Source organism: Ruditapes philippinarum, unplaced genomic scaffold (assembly GCF_026571515.1).
Source record: "Ruditapes philippinarum isolate M1 unplaced genomic scaffold, ASM2657151v2 ctg3940_1_1_1_1, whole genome shotgun sequence".
NCBI classification, from domain to species: Eukaryota; Metazoa; Mollusca; class Bivalvia; order Venerida; family Veneridae; genus Ruditapes; species Ruditapes philippinarum.
The window spans coordinates 83,885-102,606 of record NW_026865429.1 but is presented as its reverse complement, the minus strand read 5'-3'; the positions used below and the strand labels follow the sequence as shown (position 1 = coordinate 102,606).

Below are 18,722 nucleotides of genomic sequence, written 5' to 3'. Positions count from 1 at the left end.
CAATATCTTTACACGTGCATACTCGGAAAACAGATAGCTAGCTAACTGCGTTCCGATATTTTTACATAAATGTCTGTAGTCTTCAAAAATATGAAAAAGTCACCTTGTTTATCGTGTCACACGTCAAAGATGGGTGCTCACAACGAGGAACGGAAGTTGCTCACAACATTTTAACCGATGGACATTTTTCACTTGTTGTGAGTTAAACGGGCGTGATGTATGTTATTATTCTTCTAAAACAATTTCCAAACATCCAAGAATATGTTAAATATGTATTGCAAATGTTTATCACATTATAACTAATCATTAAAATATGTAAATTCATTTCTTATCGAAAAATTTTGCTTAGACTTTATTGAAAATAAATTTCTAATTACCTCCCTTTATTTACATGAAATGTGAATTCGGCAATATCTTTACAAATAATGCTTTTTGGAACTTACAATATTAATAAATCTTTGATCTTAGTTCACAAAGGGCCACAATTCAGTAAAAATCAATCTTAAAGTTATTGGCCTTGGAAAGTGACTAAATATCATTTGTCTAAGACATCTTTTCAAGTTTCAAGCAAACATTTTCAATATTATTGAAGACTGGTAGTTGCATGCAAAATCAGGAATTTTCTTATTTTACAAACAGACATATTACTCTCAAAATCTATGCTATTATGAGCATTGGATTGTGAGCTTTTATTAGGATGTAAAATAAGTGTGTCAAGTTGAACAGCAAATATTTTCAGTGGTTTTAAAAATATGATAATAATGTTGTGAAATAAGCTGCACATAAAACTGTTTGATGTTTGGATTATAAGGATAGCAATACCCATATTCAAATACATGTAGTTGACAATTTTCAAACAAGGGTGCCATAGTCACAAAATACGCCCGTTTACGAAAGCTTTAGATGGAGATGGGGACATTATGGATAAGTGTTATCTAGCAAGCAAGTTTTTATTCTTGGCACTGTGTTGTTAAATGAACCTTAAAACAAATCAGTAGGGAAGATATGCACAGGATGTGTGACATTGACCTTGGTCGCAGGGACCTGAATTTTATGCACGGCACTCAGCCTCACAATGATGAACATTTGTGCCAAATTATATTGAAATACCTCTATGCATGTAGAAGTTTTGCTCCAGACAAGCGTTTTTCTATGAGCTCTAACTGTGACCTTCACCTATGACCTAGAGACTTGGTTCATGTGCAGGGCACTACGTCTCATGGTGGTGAACAATTCTATAAAGTAACATTAAAATTCCTCCATGCATGTAGAAAATATGCTCCGGACAACATCTGGATATTTAATCATCTCCAGTGACCTTGCAAATATTAACCTAAATTAAATGTGTCACACCTGTAGTCATGATAGTTACCATTTCAGATTTGTGCTACAATCCATCAATAAATGATGACTAAATGGTCCCTATACACATCTTCAAATTTTTTTCTGAACTTTGACCTCTATGTGTAACCTTGACTTTGGTCGCAGGGATCTGAATTTTGCGTGCGACACTCAGCCTCACAATGGTGAACATTTGTGCTAAGTTATATTGAAATCCCCCTATGAATGTAGAAGTTTTGCTCCGGATGCGTTTTTCAATAAGCTCTAAGTGTGACCTTGACCTTTGACCTGGATCATGCATGGAGCAATACATATCATGGTGGTGAACATTTCCATAAAGTATTATAAAAATTCTTCCATACATGTAGGAGATATGCTCCAGACAAAATCTGGATATTTCACCATCTTTAGTGACCTTGACCTTGCATATATTGACCTAAAGTACATGTGTCACAGCCGTAGTCTTGATAATGACCATTTGTGTTACAATCCCTCAATAAATGATGATTAAATCGTCCCTATACACATATTCATATTTTTATCTAAACTTTGACCTCTATGTGTGACCTTGACCTTGGCTGCAGGGACCTGAATTTTGTGCGCGACACTCCGCCTCACAATGGTGAACATTTGTGCCAAGTTATATTGAAATCCCTCTATGCATGTGGAAGTTTTGCTCCCGACAAGCGTTTTTCAATGAGCTCTAAGTGTGACCTTGACCTTTGACCTAGAGACCTAGTTCATGTGCGTGACATGGCTTCTTATAATGGTGAACATTTCTATGAAATTTCATTAAAATCCCTCCATGCGTGTAGGAGATATGCTCCGGACAAAATCTGGATATTTCATCATCTTTAGTGACCTTGACCGTGTATATATTGACCTAAATTATATGTATCACAGCCATAGTCTTGATAATGACCATTTGTGTTACAATCCCTCAATAAATGATGACTAAATGGTCCATATACACATCTTCATATTTTTATCTGAACTTTGACCTCTATGTGTGACCTTGACCTTGGCCGCAAGGACCTGAATCTTGCGTGCAACACTCCGCCTCACAATGGTGAACATTTGTGCCAAGTAATATTGAAATCCCTCTATACATGTGGAAGTTTTGCTCCGGACAAGCATTTTTCAATGAGCTCTAAGTGTGACCTTGACCTTTCACCTAGAGACCTGGTTCATGTGCGCGACACTGCTCCTCATAGTGGTGAATATTTCTATGAAGTTTCATTAAAATCCCTCCATACATGTAGGAGATATGCTCCGGACATGATTTTCAATTTCTATTTTTAAATGATCTTTTGCATATCTTTCTGTTTTAAGTGCCCCAGCTAATCTTTGTAAGAAATTAAACTTTTTTTCTGGCTTTTTGACCGCAGTGGAGTGCCTTTTAGGAAATTCTAATGGAGACATAATTCTGGAAATATTGTTGCAACAGTTACCTTTTCACATAAGATGTGGGTGATGACAAGGAACATATATTTGAAGTTTGAAGTAAATCCCTTACGAAGTAAGGTAGATACATAAAAAAAGACTTTACTACACAAATACTTAAACCACTTATCTAAATGGGGATGCCAGAGTGAGTTGGACAGCTTTCCATATACTTTGTATAGTCAAGCTAAAAACAGTTACCATTTATTTAAAGAAAAGTTATTATATAAACTAAGATGAGCTTTCAACTTTTTTTAAGTGACAAATTTTTGTTTATACATACTGGTGACCTAGGTTGTGTATCTTGTACAAGTATTAATCCTCCAGGTGAACTCAAAGGTGTTGTTGTTGTTACAAGTCTATTTATGGCATCAAGTTTTTTCTTTTTCCTCCGCATTCTTTCCCCACTTCTAGCTAACTCCTCCTCAAAATCACGAGGCTGCATAGACTTTGCTTTCTGAAAGTAAAATTTTCCAAAAGCTATCTTAAAATATTATCACCTATCAAATCTAAACCATTTCTAACAGATATCCTATGATAAACCAAATTTAATAATGTTCAGTGTTGTACAATCTTTACTTTACAAAACCAAAATTTAAAGTTCTAAATTCTAAAGGCAAATTGATAATTATTAATATTTGTTCAGCTACTAGAATTGTTATGAATACCACAGTTAAATATGTATCCTAAACAAGTAAAGCCTAAGTTCTTAACAAAATTCATATCAGTTTTAGTTAAAAAAAAATAAACATACCCTAAGTTTTGTCATCAGGAGTGGTTTTCCTTTAAGATTTGGTACAATTGCTGGAAACATCCTCTCTGAAACATGCTCCTGGTTTATTTTACAACTGCAAAAAAGAAACATGTTTATAGCTGCCAGGGTACATAATATCTTTGACCAGTTTGATGTCGACACCTAGGTGAGTATACTATAATAGCTCTCCCTATTCTTTGAATAGCTGTGATAAAAAAGGTTCCATTGGTGTGATATTCATTACCAGAATGTTTGGCTGAATAAATACAACAATATACTAAAACAGGTGCCATAACCTCCCTAATCGCCAATGAAACTGCATCAAATTACCAAGGGGGGCAAATTCACATGATGACAAATATTCTTAGAAAGTTCCATGGCACTAACATAACTACTACTCTAGCATTATATCTTTTAAGTTACACAGGACACATTGACAAATGTTATTTATCGCTTAATCAGCTGGAATAACTCTGCCGATTTCAAATAAATTTGTGTCAAAATACTCAGGTGCTTTAGTTCAAATGCTTATAACTATTCTTAGAAAGTTTTACAGTTTAACGAGTGACAATTATACTTTAAGAGTGACACACAAGTCTGAAAGCGCTTTACTTTGTTATATCAGGATGCATATCTCTGCTGATCTCCAATAGATTTAGGAGAAGAAAAAACAGGTTCACAAGTTAACATGCTGACAACAATTTTTAGAAAGTTTTATGGCTCAACAAGTTTTACTTTTGGAGTAAAACGTGACACAAACTACAAATCTATATTCATCCCAACTTCAATAGGTGGGAGCATTAAATCCTAACCCCAAATAATTCTCAATTAAAAAAATGAAAAAATTTTCAAAAATAAATGCTCAAGCTTTAAAATAACAAATGTATGATTATGTTAATATGCACCAGGACCAGTTTCCTTATTCTTTGAACATTAATTAAAATTTCTAGTAAATATATTTACTTCATGCCCCCACCACTACTCCTGCAGGTCAACCTAGGACCTTACATTTGATCAGGTTGAACTTACTTTTCAACCCAAAGCACAGACACAAGATGTATGCCTTTCTTCTGTGCTTTTGTTCTAGTTCTGTTACTTCCTTCTTTGAACACTACATGTGTTACGTCTGAGGTGAATTTTTTCGTCACAGTTGCACCAAGTTGTTGTAAGACTTTCATCACTGCTCCACTACAGTTGTCATTCTTTGACATCACTTCCACATAAGCCACCACATCTGAATTTAAATAAAGACAATTATTAGTTCCAAACAATTCCTGTATGTTCCATATACAGACTCCTTCACTAAAGAAATAATATATCCCAAACGGTGATTTTATTGATCAATAACATCACTGTTTGGAGTTTGGATGCGAGGAATTATATCACGAGGGCGTAGCCTGAGTGATATAATGATGCAAATCCAAACGACAAACAGTGAATTTATCAAACAATAAAATCACCGATTTGAATATATTATTTTGATTCTGCGCCTGATTTGTTACCGTACTTATTTTTAGCGTGTCGCATTTTTAGTGGTTACATCACATATCTAATGGTTACAGCACAATTGTCTAAATATTGAATGTCAACAGTGATTTTATTGCATAATAACAGACTTTTTTGGTCCTTCTATATTCAATAGGGAAAAATGTGGGTTGTGCTAGAATATAAAATTATAAATGGCATTTTTTTTTTAATTGTTTGAAAATTATGATCCTAGATTCTATTCAAAAATATTGAAATATTTCAAACATAATAAGAGGCAAATTACCCGGTATGCAAAAAGAATTTAAGATTATAAGGCCTAAAATGTGAGCATAGCTTTTTTTTTGACTATTGGAATCTTGTTCAATACACAAAATGTTTTTGTCAGTTAAAGAATGAAAACCTACATCAAAAACACGGCATTGCAATATCATAATATCATTGCCAAGTTCATAAAATAATTCAGTATAGCCCAATATACTCCTAATTATTTAATGTGCTTAGTAATTACATGTACATACATGTAATAACTGAAATGGGCCAAAACTTGATTTTCAGCTAGAAAAAAAGTGTATATCTATCAACTTAATTTTCAACATATTTGGTATAAAGAACCAACATAACATTGAAAATGACAAGTGTTTTTTTTATCTTATTCATGACTTAATTAACAATATTATATTGCCAAAAAAAAAACATATCTATAGCGGTAAGCCATTAAAATCACTTCAAGTCAATACAGAACAGTAATATTTCATTACTTTCACCACTGTTGAGAATTTACTCTGTGATATCAGGTATAAGGATAGGGGTAAAAATGTCAGGATTTCTTTTATCCTGCTGTGATATCACATGTATGTTATTAATCAGGCATTTAAAATTCTTCAGAGTTCTTTCTTATTTTTCTCCAATTTTGATGCACTTCACACAGTTAGAATCTAAATATCACAACCATATAACTGCTGGCATCAATGTTTCTTTACATTTTTTGCTCAAGTTGCAGATTGATATTAATATAGACCCTGTACTTACCTTTTAATACTCTATCTTCAACAATTTGTGTATCACGTAGATCCCCATCAGAGTCCACATTTTCATTCAATATATCTGATTCTGACCCTTCCATCTATCAAAAAAAAAAATCAGACAAATCTTTTATTTATACATTATCAAGTTATTTTAAATACTTTAATAGCATAGAGAGATAATTAATTTATGTTTTAAACATTTAAACACTAGTATTCATCTAAACAAAAATTACTCCTTGTGACTCCTTGTGAATTATGGGAAACTTTTTAGATCTTGAAAGAATATTCTTCCCCCTGGTTCAGTCTTGTTGTGCGCTCAGGTATTGGTTGAATTGTTTCAGTTATTGTCATTAAGTTTGAAACAGCCAGTGTTCAGGCTCCAGATGATTTTTCAGGGCAATGTGTATTTACTCACTGATTTTTTTGTCAATGAGTTAAATTTGATATCTGGAATTTTGGAGGAGTTATATTGAAAGAGCGAAAATATGGGGAAACTCAACATAACATAGTGACAGACACTTTTGCTGTGGAGCTCATTCCAAATAAAATGTATATTTGTCTATCCAAGCACATGTACTTATCATGTTCAACTTCATGTAAGCTGTTTTGAGAAAGAAAAAAATCATATTTCTATATCATACCATATCATAAATCTATATATATATATTAATCATAGATTTTATTGATAATTTAATAATTAAAGTACTGCCAAATTTAGGAAGTGGCTAGCCGTACGGGCCCTTACGGCTAGCCAAAGGTTCTAGCTGTACGGGAGTCACGTACGACTAGCCAGGACTCACTGTATTGTCTAGCCGTACGGCACTTTTCAAAATAATGTGAAGTCGAACATGTGTATTTTGTACCTCATGATTATGATTTGTTGTTTTATTTGTATGAAAGATGAATTTTTGTTAATTAAGCACATGGATCGAATAAATAACGATCGGAATGGAATAAATAAAAAGAACATTGAAAAAAAAAAGGTGAATGTATAATTTTCAAATATACGAGGGATGATCAAAAATTAACCGGACTTTGTAAATGATTCTTAACCTGTTAAATGAATTTACATAACAATACACGGAAAATAAATCGGAATCTATCCCCTAAATGATACAAAAAATACCAACAAGAAATATTAACAAAGAAAAAAGTTATGCTGTTATTGGCATGCACATGTAAAGCAATGCGGCGCACGGTATAACTTTAAAATTGACGTTAACGACGTCACAAGCGTATTGTCCTTAACGGAGCAGATTTTTACTCATTCACGGAGTAGGCCAATATGTGGTACAGTCATGTTATTGATGCGGCGGATCCCCTGCCTATATATATTTCTGTACAAGTGGGTATCATATTGTATTGTAATAGAATGAATGGTGATAAAGAGCTCCTGTAATGACGCAAACTTCCGTTATTTCCTTCTGTAACTTGATTGTTGAAAAAATCGCACATGCAATTAACTATATTATGTATTACAAATAATGTAAAATAATGTTGCTGAATGATAATGTATCATACATACGAAAAAATAACAGAATAATACAACTATGATCAAAATTGTCATTATTTTAAAATAAATAAAACGCATAGCCAATTTGAACAGTGGCTGTTAAATTGTTGACACAATTTCTCCATAAGACTACTGCGTAAAATAAGAAAATAATTGATACAATTGTAAACCAAGAATACAATACATGTAATTAATGCATTAACTATTATCATTTTAAGATCCTCAGAGTTGACTGCACCGTCCCGTAGTTACTGTCGAACATCGTTGACATTGTCCGCAGTCAATCGACTGTCATTTTTCAACGTCTTGGCGACTGACGTCACCAACGTCCTTGAAAATGTATTTTTTCTGTCTCTCTCTTACTTGTTTCTATTTCTCTATTATCCTTTCTTAATCTTTTAAGCTAATCAAAAAATATGCTGTGGCTTTCTGGAACTTTTCCCTTGATAGCCATAATCTTTTTCTACGTTTTAAACAGTTTCTCGTCTTACATTTGACAATTTTTTCCTATTGATCGATTTTCAAGACATTCCGACGACATAGTTTTAACGCGAGTATTTAATTAACATGTGACGTTTGAATTGTGATTGTTAATATAAATATGGTTTAAATGAAGTCACTTTTACTGACAACATCAAAGATATGGTACATGACGTTTTGGCGTATTTTGAAATCTAAATGTGCCATATTGTAAAATACACGCAGCATAAAGCGCCTCATGTCAAGGCGAATTTACGCACTGCGCCGGGTGTGCGTTACCATGGTGTTTGAATTCGCTGTTACGGACAAGCTATTTGCGTTATCTGATTAAATAAAGTATCAGTTTACAGGTATTGTTTTCCGATTAAGTTTGATATATAACAATAAGTGATAGGATGAAAATTCTTCAATTGCCAGTCACAGTCCGGTTTATTTTTGATCATCCCTCGTAGTACAGTAGATAAATATCGAACATAAAAGCACAATCAATTAATTAGCCTTAATTAAAGCTTACTCCGGGACTGACAAAAGAATTTTAGAATGGGTTTCACGACACGTGCAAACTTTTCTTAATGATGGACAAACTTCTATACCATCGGTAATTGACGCAATTATCAGAGCCCAACAACAATTATTTTTGGGTTTTTTTTGTTTCATTTTAAAGGTGTCGAAAACTAAACTTAATGAAACAAAAAAACATACTAAGACAATTGATGTTTCGTGGTTAAGATCCTCGCTTAGACCTAAAAAAAAATTGTTTTGTTCAGGTAACATGTTCTCAGGGAATAGGTAGGGTAGGTTGGATTTTTTTTTTTTTTTTTATTCAAGAATTTCAAGGACCGGGACGTCGATGTAGATATGGAAATTTCTGACATCCCTCCCGGGTGGCACAAATACATCCCTTCTATGTTTTCAAAAGACATTTTAGGTGTAACAATCTTCTGCCGTTTGGTGAAGATCACACACCGTTTTACAAATATTGACGATGTGATCCGCCATTTTGTAATTAAGAAGGGCAATAAAACCTGTACCATACCTCAATAATACGATATTTTCATCGATTTTTTTTTTTTAGACACGAAAAAAACGGTAGGGTCGGCGTATATTATTAGGTAGGGTCGGGTGACCCGAACAAAACAATTTTTTTTTAGGCCTTAATGTCATAAAATAACATATGCATTTTCGACTTCCATACAATTTTGAAAATGCCGTACGACTAGCCAATACAGTGTGTCCTTGTTAGTTGTACGTGACTCACATACGGCTAGAACATGGCACATGCTAAAACGCAGACGCTTATGCAGACAATATAGGATATATAGTAAAACGCAGACAATATAGATATAGAGTGTATTCACAAAACGCAGACAATATAGAAAAAGAAGGGGTAAATTACACCCTTCAAAGCTGTTTAGATTTGTAGTTTTAATATTTTATTTGATTTTTATACTTAGTCCATCTACAAAGTAATCACCAAATAGTTAAAGAAAAAACAATGTTATAAAGCATTTATAATTATTACACAAAAAAACAATGTGATGTAAAAATATAAATATAAATGTAATTAAAAAAAACAATTGTTTATCATATTATATCACTATATATGTTTATCACACACCCGTGCCGATTTTGCGACTCCGTAAATATGGTATTGCACGGCCGTGCATATATTTTGACGTAACGTCATTAGCGTTATACAAACATTATGTGTAAAGACGCGCTAAATGGTGCGTCAATGAAAAATGACTCTTTTTTCACTTTAAACGGTCTTAATTTTGGGTATGTGATAAATAGAATATTAAATTCGTGTAAGTTCATTACTGAATTTATAGCACTCGTTGAATAAAATAATATGCTCGCCAGAGGCTCGCATAATATAATTTTATTCAACTCGTGCAATAAATTCAGTATTGAACATACACTCATTCAATATCCTCTATATCTATATTGTCTGCGTTTCTTTGCAAGTACTATATACTCTATATCGTCTGCATTTTACTATATGTTCTATACTGTTAATAAAAGAAATACATGTCTGCAAAATTCATTTCACTATATATCTATATTGTCTGCGTTATATTTCTTTAATTAACAGTGCAGAACATGTAGTAAAATGCAGACGATATATAGTATATAGTAATTGCAAAGAAACGCAGACAATATAGATATATAGTGAAATGAATTTTGCAGACATGGCCTAATTATGTCATGCTTCATGATTGCATAAAGTTGTTGATGATTGTTTGAAATTGATTAGATTAGTGTCACTTCAGTGACTTCACATGTGCATAATTAATTGCCTATAGCCAAAGGGATTAGAGTTACCCCCACAGTTTGTCCCCTGTTGATAAGGAAAGTGTGACCACATCCTGTGTATTAGTATATTGCCACTTAATTTAAATGTGTGTGTCTCTTTGTTTCTGCAGAGAAACACATAATTTGATACAATTATGTTAAAAAAGTATGATTATTGAAAACTTCCAACCACTTTAAGTACTATATATCCTAATTTACAGTAGCATATGAAAATATAGATATAATAGAGAACATATTTGTTTAAGATTAAATTCATTTTGTAAAATGCAGACACTATAGATGGTGTACGGACATAATCCCCTTCGGACAAAATCCCCTTCATGTATTTTTGCATATCTGGACATAATCCCCTCCATGGGTGGACATAATCCCCTTCATGTGTGAAATTTTGAAGTGGACAAAATCCCCTTCATAAAATTGCTACCTAGGACAAAATCCCTCTCGGAGGAATTTTCGGTTTATAAAGTGGGTATGAGAGCTTAATGTATAAATAAGTAGAAAATATTTCAGCAGAAAAGCACATTCAATTAGCATTTTCTAATCACATTAAAATTGCTTTGTTAAAGCATTAATAACAATCAATTAAGTAGTGCAGTGATCTTGGTTTGATTAAATTATCACTTTTTCATCAATAGAAATTGTAACAATGGATAGTATTTTTTCAATTAGAATTATCAACTTATACATTCAATGAAACAATTATTGGCTAATAAAAATGTTTTTCATACTAATCAATTTAAACTTTTTGAGTTATAGGGCGGACAAGCTTTTTGAAGTCAAGGCCCCTGTGACCTTGACCTTTGACCTGGTGATCTCAAATTCAATAGGGGTCATCTACTAATCATGACTAACCTCCATGCCAAATATGAAGACTGTGGGTCAAAGGAATCTTAAGTTATTTGGCGGACAAGCTTTTTGAAGTCAAGGCCCCTGTGACCTTTGACCTGGTGACCTCAAAATCAATAGGGGTCATCTAGTAATCATGACTAACCTCAATGCCAAATATGAAGACTATGGGTCAAAGGAATCTTAAGTTATATGGCGGACAAGCTTTTTGAAGTCAAGGCCCCTGTGACCTTGACCTTTGACCTGATGACCTCAAAATTAATAGGGGTCATCTACAAATCATGACTAACCTCCATGCCAAATATGAAGACTATGGGTCAAAGGAATCTTAAGTTATTGGGCGGACAAGCTTTCTGAAGTCAAGGCCCCTGTGACCTTGACCTTTGACCTGGTGACCTCAAAATCAATAGGGGTCATCTACTAATCATGACTAACCTCCATGCCAAATATGACGACTGTAGGTCAAAGGAATCTTAAGTTGTTGGGCGGACAAGCTTTTTGAAGTCAAGGCCCCTGTGACCTTGACCTTTGACCTTGTGACCTCAAAATCAATAGGGGTCATCTACTAATCATGACTAACCTTCATGCCAAATATGACGACTGTAGGTCAAAGGAATCTTAAGTTATTGGGTGAACAAGCTTTTTGAAGTCAAGGCCCCTGCAGACAATATGAAACATATAGCAAAACGCAGACAATATAGATATATAGAAAAATGCAGACACTATAGATATATAGCACAACTTTTGATAAATGCAGACAATATGAAACATATAGTAAAACGCAGACAAGATAGATATATAGAAAAATGCAGACACTATAGATATATAGTACAACTTTTGATAAATGCAGACAATATGAAACATATAGTAAAACGCAGACAATATAGATATATAGTAAATGCAGACAACATGAAACAATTTATAGTAAAACGCAGACAATATAGATATATAGTGAAATGCAGACACTATAGATATATAGTAAAACTTTTGATAAATGCAGACAATATGTAGCATATAGTAAAACGCAGACAATATAGATATATAGAAAAATGCAGACACTATAGATATATAGTACAACTTTTGATAAATGCAGACAATATGAAACATATAGTAAAACGCAGACAATATAGATATATAGAAAAATGCAGACACTATAGATATATAGTACAACTTTTGATAAATGCAGACAATATGAAACATATAGTAAAACGCAGACAATATAGATATATAGTAAATGCAGACAACATGAAACATATAGTAAAATGCAGACACTATAGATATAATAGAGAACATATTTGTTTAAGATTTAATTCATTTTGTAAAATGCAGACACTATAGATATATAGTACAACTTTTGATAAATGCAGACAATATGAAACATATAGTAAAACGCATTCAATATGGATATATTGAAAAATGCAGACACTATAGATATATAGTACAACTTTTGATAAATGCAGACAATATGAAACATATAGTAAAACGCAGACAATATAGATATATAGTAAATGCAGACAACATGAAACATATAGTAAAATGCAGACACTATAGATATAATAGAGAACATATTTGTTTAAGATTTAATTCATTTTGTAAAATGCAGACACTATAGATATATAGTACAACTTTTGATAAATGCAGACAATATGAAACAATTTATAGTTAAAACGCAGACAATATAGATATATAGTAAAATGCAGACACTATAGATATATAGTAAAACTTTTGATAAATGCAGACAATATGTAGCATATAGTAAAACGCAGACAATATAGATATATAGTAAATGCAGACAACATGAAATATATAGTAAAATGCAGACACTATAGATATAATAGAGAACATATTTGTTTAAGATTTAATTCCTTTTGTAAAATGCAGACACTATAGATATATAGTACAACTTTTGATAAATGCAGACAATATGAAACAATTTATAGTAAAACGCAGACAATATAGATATATAGTAAAATGCAGACACTATAGATATATAGTAAAACTTTTGGTAAATTCAGACAATATGTAGCATATAGTAAAACGCAGACAATATAGATATATAGTAAATGCAGACAATATGAAACATATAGTAAAACGCAGACAATATAGATATATAGTAAATGCAGACAACATGAAACATATAGTAAAATGCAGACACTATAGATATAATAGAGAACATATTTGTTTAAGATTTAATTCATTTTGTAAAATGCAGACACTATAGATATATAGTACAACTTTTGATAAATGCAGACAATATGAATCATATAGTAAAATGCAGACAATATAGATATATAGAAAAATGCAGACACTATAGATATATAGTACAACTTTTGATAAATGCAGACAATATGTAGCATATAGTAAAACGCAGACAATATAGATATATAGTAAATGCAGACAATATGAAACATATAGTAAAATGCAGACACTATAGATATAATAGAGAACATATTTGTTTAAGATTAAATTCATTTTGTAAAATGCAGACACTATAGATATATAGTACAACTTTTGATAAATGCTGACAATATGAAACATATAGTAAAACGCAGACAATATAGATATATAGTAAATGCAGACAACATGAAACATATAGTAAATGCAGACAATATGAAACATATAGTAAAACGCAGACAATATAGATATATAGTAAAATGCAGACACTATAGATATATAGTACAACTTTTGATAAATGCAGACAATATGTAGCATATAGTAAAACGCAGACAATATAGATATATAGTAAATGCAGACAATATGAAACATATAGCAGTGATTTTTTTTCCAATTTTCAAAACAACCTGTGACTTTCTGAAGGGGAAAATATAGCGCGATAAATCAGAAAAGGGGAAAATCAAAATCCAGCAACTGAGAATGGAATTTACCCACACATTTTATAAAAAAATTAATTTCAATTCAATTTAACATGCATTGCCATTGTACATAACAGAGGCTAAAGGGACAGCTTTCTGTCTTCTAGCTGACATAATAAGTCAGATGCTGTTAAGTAATGGTTCTGGTGAAGAAGTGCACAGGGTATTACAGGGGAAAATATTAGCTTTTTTAGGGGAAAATATACCTATTTTGATCTGGGGGAAACAGCCTTTATTCGGCTGTAAAATACAGGGGGAAAAATCACTGTATAGTTAAATGCAGACACTATAGATATAATAGAGAACATATTTGTTTAAGATTAAATTCATTTTGTAAAATGCAGACACTATAGATATACTGGTTGGGGAGATAACTTCGGCTGGTTGATAAACTCGGCTTTTTGTAATTAAATCGAGTTATCGAAATTTTTAATCTAATCAAGCTCACCATCTCATACTATCGCTGGAGTTCGACAATATCTGGGAATTTTGTCAAGTTTGGTAAGATATTTAAAAAATTACACAGACTTTTACCTGTTTGTTTACAAAACATGCCTATAAAAAGTATGGGAATCCCATTCTTGTGCGCATGTGCAGCAGATGCTCATTTTGAGGCCTGCACAGGGGTACTTTTATATATTGACCGACTACCGGTAAAGCAGACGACGTTTACGCATACATTTTGTAAATGAAATTCAGACTCACTTTTTTCTTGCTAACTCAGAAAAAAGGCTGATTACACAGTGGAATGGATTGAAAGACTGATGTTCCTTTTATATGTTATTGTGTAGGTTGAATACCACTAAATTAATTTCTTCTGCACTCTGTTAAGCTAAGCAAATATAAATTTGAATTAACTACATATTTCGTTATACGTTAATAAATGATAATGCATGTGTTTTTACGTAAAAATGATTTATATGTTACATAGTACGTTGCATATAAATATCGTGTTATCATAGATATTGATTAATTTATACTAATGTAATGCTCAACAATTTTGGTAACAAATATTTTTTATTTGACATAAATGAACAGCAAAGAAATAATAAAATGTCTAAAAATGTTATTTTACGTTTTAACTTACTCATTTAAGAAGAAAAACAAAGAGCCGGAATTATCTACTCGCGCGCGTTAAAAATATCCTTTTTATGTACCTCTTCCAGGGCCTCTCAAAACTACCCGTTATGTTTCTAAATATAACTTTTATGGTGATACTGGAAAATCGAAGACCTGAAGTTTATTATGGTGCAAGATTCATCAGAATAGGTAAACAAATAAATGAAATATGCCCCCAAAACACTGATTTTCAGCCGAGTTTATCTCCCAAACCAGTATAGTACAACTTTTGATAACTGCAGAAACATATAGTAAATCGCAGACAATATAGATATATAGTAAAATGCAGACACTATAGATATATAGTACAGTGTAGTAGGAGACAGCCAAAAAGTATTAGCCATTAATATATTACTTTCTTGTCCACATTTCTTTTATGTTACAAATTATGCAAAGTTAGTATTAAATATTTTATTTCAAATTAATTTAATTAAAATCTAACATAGAATAAAAAAAACCCTTTCTTATATCACTATTTATATATTTATTGTTGATTATTATGATACTAATAAAACATTTAAATAAAAACATTTCTAATCTCTAATTAAAATGTTATTTTTGTATCAAATAATAATTCTTATAAATCTCTTATTTTATAAAGTTAATCTGAAAAAAAAGTGGTGACAAGCTGTTAAGAGTCTAATTCACACCTTCTATTTCTATATCGTCTGCGTTTTGTGAAAACACTCTATATCTATATTGTCTGCGTTTTACTATATATTCTATATTGTCTGCGTTTTACTATATATTCTATATTGTCTGCGTTTTACTATATATTCTATATTGTCTGCATAAGCGTCTGCGTTTTAGACCGGCCCCTTGTTCGGACGAAAGTGAGCGAGAGGAACCAAAAGTGACTTTATAAAGTTATTAAATATATAGGGTTTTAATTAAATTTTATATAATTATGTAAACGTATATTATAAAAAAATGAATAATATTTTATTAAAAATGAAACTTAAAAAACATTATTAAAATAATATATGTTGTGTTGAAATTAAGTTACAAGAGCGTTCAGTTACAGATGGTTTGGTATTAATTTTCAATATACCATCTGCATCCAGGCCACACCACGTGGAGGAACTCTTTCATGGCCCTTTTTTTTCAAATTCGAATAATTTTGATTTTTGTTCAAGTTTATAATTATTTTAATGGTAACAATTTAACAATTTTATCAAAAGAGGATTTTTTTTCACGATGATGCGAATAGTCAAAAAGACAGAGAATGTAGAGAGAAAGATGGATTTTTAATGTTTAATATTAATATACTGTACACTGACTTTGAAGTTTTCTCTTATCTCCATTAAACAATGGGACTTGTAATAATTGTGTCGCTAATAAGTACAGGTGCGAGGAAATTATCTTCTGTCGGTAGCAACATCATACACGTTGGATTAACGCGTGATTACTGTCAATTAAAGTGGGTGCGAAAACGTTATTACAACACGTGTTTGCACTTAACCAAATATACAGTCATTGTTGTTTTTTGTATGTTAATTATTGCTCTGAACAATACTTGTAACATTGATTTTGCCCTGGCGATTAAATCATCATAGTGATTATTTATGAAAAGAAATATAATAAGTTGCTAATAATATACGTCTACAAACAGCAATTTTACTGTAATATTCTATTAAAACGGTACAATTCAAATTTTAAAAGTCACTTTCGCTCACTTTCGCTCACTTTCGTCAAAAATCTCACTTTCGTATTTTAGGCATACCGTATAATAATACCACATAATAGTTCAGTTTGTTGTTTTATACAAATAGAAAGATTCTGTTTATATCATATGTTTAACCTGGGACAAAAAAAAATGTTTTTGAAGTCCCAGATTAAATGTCACTAAATAGAAATGATAATATTTATTACATGTCAGTTATACCATAATTTGTAAAGCCACGGATTTAAATTACAAGGAATGGACACTCCCATTTAACACTTTATAAATGCTTAAATATCTTGTCATGCACCCGATAAAAGTACAGCGATCGATATTTTACTGGCGCTAAGCATAAATGCCCGTTCTCAACGGATACCTACTTTACAAAATACCATATATATATATATATAGCTTTTCTTTTTATTATCGAATTTTGGAATTTTAAAGTTTATTTTGAAAAAAAAAAACTTGTTTAATACAAATATCTATTTAATTTTTTAAAGATACAATTAAAAAAATTAACTTGACGAAATACGTGGTAAATTAACTTTTTTATATAAAAAGCAGGTACATGTACTTGAAATTTATTATTACGGTAACACCGTAACACAAGTTTTCAATTTCAAAATAAAAAAAGAATAATATAAGTTAATAAAAATAATATTACTTTTCATGTTCAAACCATAAATTGTAAAACAAATGTCCATTTCGTATGGGATAAGTTTATGTCGCGAAATGGAATCCATTTCGCATTCTATTACAACCCCTTTATTAGTTGATACTCGTATCCTGAAATATTCGGTTCTCGATAATGTAACAATAAAATGCAAAAACAAGAAATGGAAAAAAAACTCACCTTTATTCTAAATACATCATTGAATCCATAAATATATTCTCTTTAAGTTTTTTAATTGTTAACAATCAATGAAATAACGAATAAAAAATATTTTCAAAAAATATAACAACGGTCAAAAAAAGGATTTCCAAAATGGCGTCTTGAATTCTCGATAACTCGAGATAAATCTCAAAACGAGGCTGTATTAAGTATGGTGGCCCAGTGTTGACATGCTATAAACAACAGTTGCAGTAGAACACTGTATTCTTTCTCACAACACGGACTGGAGAGCAGTATTTAAGGTGAACCCAATGGGAACAAGTAGCATTATCACACTGTGCCCAGTGGGTGAATTCTATTGCACCATGGGAATGCTTGTCTACATAATATTGATGACATTGGCAACACTTATCTTCATCAGGTATTTCTGATTCATTTTCACTATCAGAGAGGTCTGATTTTTCAGAAAGTTCAATGTTTTGTTTGGATGGACCTGGCTTTTGTTTATCATTTATTTGAAGATTGAAGCTGGTGGCTGAATTCTTTTTGTTCTTAGGAGTTTTAGTTTTTTTCTTTTTAGGATCATTTGAACTAATTTTACTGTTACTTTCATCAATGTATTTTTTCATTTTTTCTACAGTTTCACCTTCCAATGCTTTTCCACCAACAATACTATTAATGCTTTTACGTTTTTCTTCATGATTTTTATATGTACATCACCACCTTTCTTATCAAAAAAGTTATTTTCTGCTGTTTCAGATTTTTTGTGATCTCCTGATGCTGTCACTTCATCATCAACTATGTAAAGTTCAGATGGTTTGATTTTTACTTTTTAAAAGTTCAACCATAGAGGACGAGTTCTTGAATGGATAAATGCCTGCCTTATTGAAAGAAGCTTGTAAATTTAAAGGACTTAGAGCAAATGAGTACGCCTTGCAAGCAAGTGAGCAGACATCATAACGAGTGACAACTCTGTGATGTGTTCTAGCAAATTTAGAACATTCTTGAGCATATTTCAGTTGCAGG

The 18,722-nt window shown here is 31.7% G+C and overlaps 1 protein-coding gene across 1 annotated transcript in view; it reads right to left on the bottom strand.

Annotated features, from left to right (window-relative positions):
- The window catches only part of LOC132728976 (microcephalin-like), a 34,740-nt gene that overhangs the window by 15,642 nt on the left and 376 nt on the right, over positions 1 to 18,722 (bottom strand). Inside the window, exons 2-6 of the mRNA XM_060714706.1 lie at positions 17,972 to 18,390; positions 6,056 to 6,149; positions 4,568 to 4,772; positions 3,539 to 3,632; positions 3,068 to 3,241 (exon numbers count right to left, since the gene is read on the bottom strand). Coding sequence (XP_060570689.1) covers positions 3,068 to 3,241; positions 3,539 to 3,632; positions 4,568 to 4,772; positions 6,056 to 6,149; positions 17,972 to 18,390 — 986 coding nt within the window. The remainder of the gene's footprint in view (positions 1 to 3,067; positions 3,242 to 3,538; positions 3,633 to 4,567; positions 4,773 to 6,055; positions 6,150 to 17,971; positions 18,391 to 18,722) is intronic.